The 11,427-nt window shown below is 43.2% G+C and overlaps 1 protein-coding gene across 1 annotated transcript in view; it reads right to left on the bottom strand.

Annotated features, from left to right (window-relative positions):
- Positions 1 to 1,368: 1,368 nt before the first annotated feature.
- The window catches only part of LOC101860129, a gene marked incomplete at its 5' end in the record, with an annotated part of 19,622 nt that continues 9,563 nt past the window's right edge, over positions 1,369 to 11,427 (bottom strand). The window contains 2 exon segments of the mRNA XM_005109300.3: positions 1,369 to 8,812; positions 10,980 to 11,068. Of these exon segments, the coding sequence (XP_005109357.1) occupies positions 6,106 to 8,812; positions 10,980 to 11,068 (2,796 nt within the window). The 3' untranslated portion in view covers positions 1,369 to 6,105.

The raw sequence follows: 11,427 nt of genomic DNA on the forward strand, positions 1-11,427 counted from the left end.
CCCCCCAACAGCTAGCAGTCTACAACAGAAAAGTATGACTTTGACAATGTGTACAGTAAACTTTGATAACATGAACTTCACCGGACTAGAGGTTTTCCTTGTGTTGTTAAGTAGATTTCGTATATATAAAGGAGGGAAGTACAATGCATAGAAAAAAGATGCAATAAACCGGGCATTTGAAATCCTTTAAAGGCGGTAACAGGAATTTCATGTTAAACAACTACATGTTAATTAAAACGTTCTGTATTTGTGTCATGACGCGGAGGAATCAGGCATTTTTTGTGCATATCGAGTTATTGGTATGATCATAAGGCCTGTTCATTTTCCTTGCTTTAGGTGAAAATAATATCCATCTCTGTTGAATAGAAGTCGAGAAATTAGTGATTGAAGAGGGTGAGGGTCACCGGTTTCAGGGGTAAAATTAGCAAGAAAATGGCCGTCAAAGTTTGGTGACTTCCATAGTTTGAGAGTCCTTGGAAGCTGAAATGTTACATTTTTATGCCTTTAATCAACGTTTAAAGAAAAATTTAGTGTGTTTGTGTGTGTGTTTGTGTTTGTGTGTGAAGTGATTTGCAGGGTACACAACCTTATTGTAAGGCAGTTAGACATGCCTTATACTGTCCTGCTTTCTTCAATTTTCATCAGTACAAAAATGAATCAACAGCCACCCCCCCTCCAAAAATCCCAATAAAGCCATACTGTTGGCATCATTCCAAAATCACCTAAGTCTATTTCTGTAGGTTTCCACATACAGCTGTTATTCATTCGAAAATAGACATCAAGTGGCACCTAACAAAACAGTTTCGTAATATCGTCTTCAATTTTTAACTGATACTGAGACAAAGAATAAATCAAGTGCCCAAGTCATGATTCCGATTGGGTGCCCTCTTTTTCTTTAATTTTCTCATCTATAAAAAATGGCGTAGCTGCTTGTGGAATGACACCGAAAATATGAAACCATGACTAAAATTATACAAAATAACTTAGTAAGGAAATGAGTCTACATGTCATACTAAAACTGTTCTGTCTTCTGTCATGTTTAACAGTTTTATTAACAAAGCTATGCTCCCACCTCACTTTCCTCCCCTCCCCCTTTTCTACCCGTATTATGCCATATAAATATATCTATACAATCAATACAAAACACAAAATAAGTCTGCAAAGCAGAAAGACTATACTTAGACTGACCCTTAAGCTTCCATGTTTAACAGTTCAAGAAATAATTTATCACACTTCCTTCCCTCCCCCTTTCCAAGCACGTACTCCCCCCCCCTCTCTCTCTCTCCCTCGCTCTCTCTCTCTCCTCCCCCCCCCCCCCCTTGCCTCTTTTTCTCATCGCCATATTCCCCTTCCCTAAATCCCCCTTTACCATCTCGATACTCTCATCCTCTCCTCTTCCCCTATTCCATTATATCCATACTCAGAAACCTCTGTTACCCCACTCCCACCGCCTTGTCCCTTTCTCATCCCCTCATCCCATCCACCCCCCTTTCCCATCACCATACTCCAGCCAAGCTCCCATCCCCACCCACCCAGCTCTGCAGGATATTTTATTCCTCACCTAAGCCCAGGTCGCCCTTGAAAGGCAGGGTGAAAGTCCGCATCTTAAATTACGTCAACAGGGGCGTATAAAACACCTACATCAGAGTGAAATACGTCATTCACAATTCGTTTCTTTCATCAAAGACAATATGAAATGGAGCAACCTACACTCACAAATCTATACATTATTCACAATTCATTTCTTTTACAAACATCAAGCATAACAACAACTGAAGAAAACTGCACTCAAAGAACAAACATTTATGCCCAATGTCTTTCCCTCCAGGATGACAAGGATATTCATCAATGTAAGTAGACATTCCAGCATATACTTTACTTTTTTAAAATGAAGGCAGTATAGGTGTCTTTCAAATGGAAGTGTAAAGAAATTGTTTAGATTCACGAAGGAAACACTTTGCTCTCTGCTGTGACTGCAGCGACACAATTTCCCCCATCGACACAATGTAGATCATAGAAAAGGCAAGCTGATTAGACTAGGACCCTGTTTTTCAGTGGGAACCAAAGCTGAATGCAATAATATAGCATCCCAGTACACAGATAAGATATTGTAGGCCAAGGATTGGCCTTCTAAAATCCAATGTGGCAAACATTACATTCAGCCCGTGACTACTCATGGGGGACTTCCTGTGGCAGACAGGCTGGAGAGAAGAACAGAGGACAGATGAGCTGGGCCCAGCGAGGAGTACCAGAGGTCAGGTTCGCTTGTGTCGAAGCACAGTTCGGTACTAAAAAAGACCAGACAAGATATGATTACGTGGCTAGCACCCTGGACATGGACACCGCAGAAGAGATACAAGCTGAGTTGTTGAATCCTCCTGAAAACGGGAAATACGAGCACTTAAAAAAGGTCCCATTAGGCAAATCTCAAGCTCAAAAAGACCTAGAACTGCTGAACCTCAATGGTTTGGGGGATAGGAAGCCCACGGCCCTCTTAAGACGCATCAACGCGCTAAACGATGAGGTCTCAGTTAACCCAGTCTCTCTCACAGACAGACAAGGGTGCGCTACAGAACCTTTGTCAGCAGCAAATGGCACCAAAATAGCCACAAGGGGTAAGAAAGAAATGTTTCTAGAAATCAGTCTTAAAACAAAGTTTTCTCACATTTTTTTTTCTGGTGGATGTAACTAGACCTATCCTTGGAGCCAATTTCTTCATCAAACATGGTTCGGTGATAGATTTGAAAGGTCGTCGACTGATAACTTCTGAGAGTCTTCCACTGACACTGCAAAGCACCCAAGAACCTTCTGTTCAAATCTCAAACAAATATTTGACGTACTTCAAGCAAACGGCCTCGTCATCAACAAATCAAAATGTGTTTTTGGTGCAGATTCCCTAGACTTTCTAGGTCACAGAGTCCCATCCCAAGGAGTTCAACCACTTCCCAACCGGATCAAAGACCTACTGAATGCTCCTGCGCCCAGAGATCAAAGTGCCCTACAAGGCTTCCTTGGAATGATAAACTATTACCGTTTTCTGCCCAACATAGCTGCTGTCCTGGACCCATTGCACAAGCAATCAAAAGGAAAAGGACAGAAGATCGCCTGGGATGACGCCTGCCAAGAAGCATTTGTTAAGTGCAAAGAAATTTTGGGAGCAGCAGTTTTGTTACACCACCCCAATCCAGGTGCACCAACCAGTGTAAAAGTGGATGCATCCAACAATGCCGTCAGAGTACAACTTGAACAGCGCATAGGGAGACTCTAGGTACCACTCGCATTCTTCTCAAGAAAATTTTCAGAAGCAGAAAAGAAATACAGTGCCTTTGACAGACAACTCTTGGCCGCTTTCAGTGCCATCAAGCATTTCAGGCATTTTCTAGAAGGTCGGACATTCACTCTGTATCACAAACCACTCACATCAGCCATTGGATATCACACAGACTGATCCCCTAGGCAGGCGCGTCAATTGTCTTACATTGCTGAGTTTACAACCAACATCTGTCACATCAAAGGAAAGTTCAATGTGGTAGCAGATGCCCTGTCCTGAATCAATCAGGTGTCCGCTACACAACCAACACGGCCAGGGCAAGCGGCTATAGACAGCTACTGTCAGTTGGCAAAGGCACAGGCTGAATGGGGAGAAATGGAACCCCACTTGCAAGACAACACAGGCCTAGAGTTCAGCTATATTTACAGCAATGTGTCTACAGGGACAGCAAGACCAGTGGTTCCGTCATCGTGGACTCGTCACGTTTTCAACAATATCCACAACTTGTCACATGCTGGAGTGAAACCAACACAAAAGTTCATAACTCAGCAATTTGTCAGGCATGGTATGTAGCACCAAATCTGCCAGTGGTGCAAGGAATGTCATTCTTGCCAAGCCTCCAAAATTCATTGCCACACTCAGGCTCCACTGGTGCCAAGAGACATACCTTCACCAAGATTTAGAAGTATTCATGTGGACCTGGTAGGGCCATTACCAGTAAGCCAAGGTATGACATACATCTTTACGAGATGGCCGGAAGCTATTCCCCTTCAAGATGCACAAGCCACAACACGCGCCTCTGCTCTCTTACACAACGGGGTCGCACGGTTTGGAGTTCCAGACGACATTACCTCCAATCACAGACCACAATTTACTTCAGCCTTATGGGAGAATTTCAAGAAATTATTGGGAATATCACAACAAACCACAACCTCATACCACCAACAGGCCAATGGCCTAGTTGAACATTTTCATCGACAGCTGAAAGCATCTTGAAAGCCAGATTGACAGGTAACAACTGGTATGACTCTTTACCCATCACACTACTTGGCATCAGATCAGCCTGGCGGCTTGAACCTGACTGCTCACCAGCCAAACTGGTTTACGGAACCACACTGAGGCTTCCAAGAGAATTTTTCCTAACAGAAGACATTTGATCTGTTCAGCCAGACTCAGCGTTTCTGAGGAATCTGCAAGAAACAATGCGCAAAGCTCAATCAACCCTGACAGACTATCATGGTACCAGGGCTGAATACATTCCTAAAAATCTGGAAGCTACAGGTTCTGCGTACGTCAGACATGTTTCAGTACATAGACCACAGCAAAGACCATACGATGGACTGTATAGAATCATTAAAACACATCCCAAATATTTCGTTCTGGACATTAATGGCAAGCATAACAAGGTGTCAATTGACCTTAAAGCGGCACATGTCATGACAATAGACAACACACCTTCAGCCACACGCTCGGGTCGGATTCCCCGACCACTGAGCCGGTTGGACTTATAAACTCGATCAACTCCGTGCATAATAAAAGTATGTCGTGCGCGGCACTGGGAGGAGGGTATTGTAAGCCACGGTTTGGCCTTCCAAAATCCAATGTGGCAAACATTACATTCAGCCCGTGACTACTCACGGGGGACTGGAGAGAAGTACAGAGGACAGATGAGCTGGGCCCAGCGAGGAGTAACACAAAACTAGATCTAGATCTAGATCTAAATCCAAGTTAGTTAAAACCTACAATATAAACGATAAAACAACTTTTCCACACCTTAATCAAACCCCCACACAAACGCACTGAAAAACATAAAAAAACATACAGTAACAACAAATAAATCAAGTTAATCTCATTCTACCGATCACATGGTGTCATTTGCATAGAAATTGGCAAGAGACTGGGGAAAAAAGCACCCCAGCAGACAGATGAAGACATTCGATTTAAAAATAAAACTTCTCAAGCCACCGTGCCATTTTAAAGACCGTAAATGTCGTACATACACCCCTATTGGCACACTTAAGATCATATAAGAGGTGGGCTTCTTGGACTCTGCCTTTCGGGATCAATCCAGGCTGAGTGAGATACAGCATCCAAACAAACAGACAGAGATACAAGACAGATCAATTTCTCGTCTTGAGAATCAAATTCGCATCATAAGCAAGCAATGGTGAATGGCCTACCCATAACACTGACATTTGAAATTGAAGCCAGTAGCTATGTCTGTACAATCATAACTTAAGAACTTTATACTCTCATTTTGACAGATGAAAAAAAAGATAAACCAAAAACATTTATCCAGCTGGTCCATGGCATTTCAGCACCACCAAAAAAAAAAGTACGGCATTAATGTTTTCTCTCAGTTCATCTGACCACACACTGAGATCAGATGGTACTGCCAGGACACATTTCTCTCTTTGGCATTATTGTGTGTTTAAGAAATGAACAGCATTCATCAGAGGACACATTTCTGTCTTTAACATTATCGTATGTTATGTAAACGACCAACATTCATCAGAACTACCATCTCCTGGTCGTTATATTTGGGCGGATGTCAAGGTCAAATTTCATCTCTGAGATCACATCATCATGGTCATCATACAGTTGCCCAAGTAGTTTTTTTTCAGTTTGTGATTGTCAGTATGTTACCTGTTTCATTTTCTCAATATAACAGGGGTTCGTTTTGTGAGCTATAAATAGAAATCTAATTATTGAGACATTTTTCTTTTGATCGAAGAAGAAAAAGTGACTTAAAGTGTGAAAATTTTTTTAAAACTTTTCCCAAAACAAAAATTGAGCCAGGCAACTGTGCTATGACTTTGACGTTATCGGACCTATTATCTCCTTGTTGTTTTGTTCGGACTGATGTCAAGGTCAAAATCATCCTCAATGTCACTGAGACGTCTCTTGGGCTCGGCCAGGAAATCTGAGAGATCACCTGACCCGCTCCCTGACCGTGCAGACCCGGGCTCAGACAGATAACTGTCATCTGTCACCATGCTTTTCACCGCTACTTTCTTCTTCGGCTTGTTCACTTTCCCCGCACCACCAATGCCTTTCTTCAAAATCCCTCTAGCCTTTTTTTTCTTCAACCCTATTTTTCCTTTAGAGGAAGAAGAAGACAGGGGTGCAGGAACCGTAAAGGAATCGTTGAGCGAGCGGGCCGTGGATGGAGGCGAGCCATCTACCTCGTCGGGCCACTCAGTTTTGATGTTGGACACATCCGGCCACTCTGGCCTTATGTCAGACATGCTGTGGTCCGGAAATTCAGGATCTAGAACTTCTGTTTTTATATCAGACACATCAACTGGAAAATTTGATTTGATGTTAGAAACGCCATCCGGCCATTCAAGGTCTGAACTGTCCTGAGATTTATTTCGATAGCGTCGAGATAACGATGGGATGTCGGCTGATCTGACCGTAGAGAGAGAGCCAATCGCAGATGAGGGCTGATAGGACTCGTAAGGCGCTGGCTCCTGATTAGTCATGGACATCGCTGAGCTGGACACATGAGGGTGGTAGTGGGCGCCAAGTGTTGATGAAGGGTGAGAAGAAGATGAAGATGCTGCTACAGAAGATGGAAGATGAACACTAGTGGCTGCTGTGTGGGATGTAAAGTTTGGGTGTGAAGAGGACGATGAATGGGAGGTTGACCCATTTCTAACAGAAGACGACAAAAAAGTCTGTTTAAAGTCTCCATAAGATGCTGGAATGCTATCGTTATAGTCCCCATGGGAGGAGGAGGAGAGAGGAAATTTCTCCTGGGTGGAAAAACTTTCATGACTTCCACCACCACCGCCCGAGTGGCTACCATAGCGAGTGAAAGGTGGCACGTTTGAACTTCCACTCATCTTGTAAGGGTTTGTTCTCAGGGAGCTGTAGAACTCTTGCTGCCACATAGCTACGGTACCTGATGATGAAAAGCCTTCCCCATGACCGGCCACAACAGCGGATGCTTTATGACGAGTGGATGAGGGAATTCGAAGGTTAGACACGGGCTTGAGAGAATGACTATATCCCCCATTGCCTATAGCATCCACCCCTGGAGGATTACCAGTCTGACCGCTGGCACCAACCACTCCTGAAGAGCTGGACGATAACGCAAACCCCGAAGAAGCCGTCAATGACGTGCTGTTTGATCCCAGGGCCCGTGGTACCCCTTGCATGTTCTTCTCCGCCCGATCCATCAGCCGCAGGCAGTCGTTGAGTTCTGGCGTCATCGAAACATCAAGATCACCAAACTCCTGCTTCACGTGGCCTTCACCTTCAAGGTGACGACTGGCATCAGATTCCCTCCTCGCACCCTGTCGTGTGCTCGTAGTTGTAGCCCTGCTGTTGCTACGACGATCATCATCATCGGGCCCACTCAGATGACTACTATCGTCAACGCTCCGAACAGACACATGTGAGCTTTGATCCCCCGACAATGACCTCTCCTCACCTTCCGTTTGTCTAAAATTTGTCTTAGGTACAGCATTGGCTTTCTGCAGCAAGTTCACAATGTGACGATCAAATTCCGATGTCGCCTCCGATATATCCTGTGTTGCTGCACCGCGAGGTTTTTCACCCGAAGATGTTTGCATGGGTGGAAAAGAAAAGCCAGGGTCGTTAATCCTTTGTGTATGGGAGGATGACGATGACCCCTCATAAGGGCTCGGCATCTCCAGGTCAAATGAAGGTGCCTCACCACTTGCTTCTCCACTCACACTAAAGTGAACTCTTTTCGCAGGCTTTTCCTTTCCCTCTCCCACTACCTGAGAATCTACATCATCAGAAGCTACTGGTTTACCAAAAAGCATTTTTTTGCCCCTTGTTCCGTTTTGCGGAGCGTGAAGCTCGGACGCAAAACCATTTTGAGACTCGAGCCCTCTTGCTCCAGTGTTATCTTCACCTTCCCCAGCAAACAAACTTTTCTTCCTCTGTTCAGACAAGTCGTTATTACCTTCGTAACTCTTTACAGGTTTGCCAAAGAGTCCCCTTTTGGCTTTAGTAGTACCATCTCCTGAACTGAGACCACCAGCAGATGTAAAACCATTCCGAGGTTCTGACCCTCGCATTTCAGAGTTACTTCCTCCTCCAGCATCTGCCGCAAACAAAACTCGCTTCGTCGTTGGTGCCGATACATCACCATGAACTTCACCACCACCCCGTGCCAGTTCGTTCCCCACACTGCGACTACTCAGGATACTTTTACCTGGCTCCTGACCACCCTTGTCAAGATGAAATGGAAACTTTTTGTGTCCAGCCCCCATCCCCTTATGTCCACCATTTTCATCATGTCGGGACAATAACGATAACAAGGATGATGACGACGATGAAGCAGACATCCCAGCCGCAGTTGCAGATACCGGGAATTTACCACCCGGATTCTGGGCCGCCTGGGCATCTTTCAGCTCTTTGTTCACTTTGGAGAGCGCCTTGATCTCCAACTCCAACTCCTCGATATAAGAATCGCTGCGTTCGAGTGCGCTGGTCAACTGACGCACTTCCTTCTCCAATTCTGACAGCTTTGTTTCCAAAGTGGCCACAGTGAAACGGCCAAACCTGCAATAAAAACCAAAATTTGTTTGAGTTAAGAGAAGCACATTGATATAATAATGTTCCCTTAGAACAAGACTGATACACACATAAAAGACAGACGGAAAGTAATGAAGAAGTATATACAAAAGGTGCCCTCCAATCATCCCCTGGAAAGATATAACGAAACAAGTAATAAAACAAAGCACCCATTCCATGGTCAACTGTCGAGGTCATGAGCCCAGGTGAAACCTAATACATCCCCCCCCCCCCCAAGGTTATGGATCCATCTAAGGCGACCTTATACAACAAAGGAAAATGAAACAATGAAAGAAATGAGAGAGAGAGAGAGAGAGAGAGAGAGAGAGAGAGAGAGAGAGAGAGAGAGAGAGAGAGACAGACAGACAGACAGACAGACAGACAGACAGACAGACAGACAGACAGACAGACAGACAGAGAAAGAGAGGGGGAGGGTGGTTTAAAGAGCGAGAAAGACAACAAGAGAGAGAGGGAAGAGAGAGAGGGGGAGAGAAAGAGAGAGAGTGAGACAGACAGACAGACAGACAGACAGACAGACAGACAGACAGACAGACAGACAGACAGACAGACAGACAGACAGACAGACAGACAGACAGACAGACAGACAGACAGACAGACAGACAGTGAGTAAGTAAGTTTATTCAGTGTTTAAGGCCATTGGCCCACATCACATCAAACAAAACACTCATTTGATAAATAAAGTTTCCATAATGAATAAGTACAGGTTGTGCACATATTTTTTATTTTCTGTCACTGGGCTGAGTCAGACAGGGAGGGATTAACAATTTCCTTTGATGGACAAAGCGTGAACAATAGAAAATAAAGTGAAATTCATCTTTAATTTCATGAGAGTTACACCTCTCAGATAAGGGCGAATTAGTTAATTTCCACCAAAGAGATTGTTATTTAATGGAAGGTTATGGGTTTTTAACAAAGCTATGACTTTTCTGCTCCAATACCGTGGGAGGTTGGTGATATATTCATTTCTTGAAATGGAATTGTAAGAGAGAAAACATTATACTTGCGACAGACTTCTTCCTCTAAGTCCTGCACAGAATGATCAACAAATTTACTTTTTCCTTCATTGAGAATGAGTCTAGTACTTCCAACATTTTGAGAAAACCAGGCATATCCAAAACCCAGGGAAAATAATAGGGATTTAACTTCCGTAGCCCAGTTGACTCTGCCCAGTTCACAGGAACGATATAATTGCAAGTAACATTTCTTTCGACGCCTGTCATTTTTTAAAGTGTATAAGTCTGCACCAGAATTTAATCACACAATGCATGTAATCAATTCATAAGTCGGTTCTTCCCACTTCTCTTAGAACTAAACATTTGGGTGTAGTTTTGCCAAGACCCAAAAAGGCTTTCCAGATCTTAACCTGAACATTATCAATCACGTCCCAATTTTTGGTACCCCAAATTTCAGAGCCATAAAGCAGCATTGGTTTAATCTTTATATCAAAAATGTTTTTCGCTGTTTCGAAATTTAATTCTCGGTAAGAATCGAAAAGCCTTCTTGTTCGAGAAACAATCGGTATAGCTTTACAAGCTCGATCTTCCAGCGTTCATCTCCAGCATAGACGTGATGAAAATGAAATGCCCAAGTAACTATAATAGGTTACTGTCTCTAAGATCTTATCTTCCCAATACCATCTCTCAGATCTTTTGAGACAGCCTCCATTTATAAAAACAACAATCTTACTTTTCTCTGTATTCACTTTTAAACCCCACATCTGGCAGAAATCATGTAACACATTGATTTTCTTTTGTAAACCTCTGACATTGTCGTCAAAAAGACTTAGTTCATCAGCATACATTAAACTTAAAATACCATCATTATCATTGGGCAATACTTGTATAGCATGGGTATTTGAATCTAAAAAGTGTTTTTCAAATTGAGATATAAACAAAGAAAATAATATAGGGCTAAGTATGAAGCCTTGTTTGACACCTAAAGTACATTGGAAGTACTCAGTAATTTAAGATTTCATGGATCCTCTTTCATCTGAACAGACTTTAAGACAGTGAGAGAGGTAGGTGAGAGAGAGACAGACAGGGAAGAGAGAAAGCTAAGCTTCACAAAACAAAACACGAACAGCCCTAACTACAACACAGGCCAATCATCGAACTGTGGACACGAGCTCTCTTACTTTTTGGGCGACCTCTGAGCTATCTCCAAGCGGAGGTTATCATTTTCTCGGGTTAGGTTCACGTTTTCGTCTTTCAACTTGCCGTTTTCCTGAGAACCGAAAAACACAAACACAGGCTGATTTGAGCAAAGAAAAGCACATTGGCAGAATGGTAACATAATTTATTTAGGAGTGGGGAAACAGCAAGATAGAAATACAGAAACAATAGAGGGAAGGTAATGAATCAAAGATGTTTCAGTTTTGGTAACAGTTTTGGGGCACTTGCAACACATTAAGGTCATATAAGTGCCGAAGATTAGAGGTGTTATAAGAGAGTAACAAACAAAAAAAAAGAAGGAGGAGAGGTAAGGACTATACTATAATATATTGTCTGATAGTAAATGAAGTAAATACTTGGGCAGCATTTTCACAGAAAATGGAAAATTAGATCGAGAGATAGAGACTAGAT

Source organism: Aplysia californica, unplaced genomic scaffold, assembly GCF_000002075.1.
Source record: "Aplysia californica isolate F4 #8 unplaced genomic scaffold, AplCal3.0 scaffold00763, whole genome shotgun sequence".
Lineage (NCBI taxonomy): Eukaryota > Metazoa > Mollusca > Gastropoda > Aplysiida > Aplysiidae > Aplysia > Aplysia californica.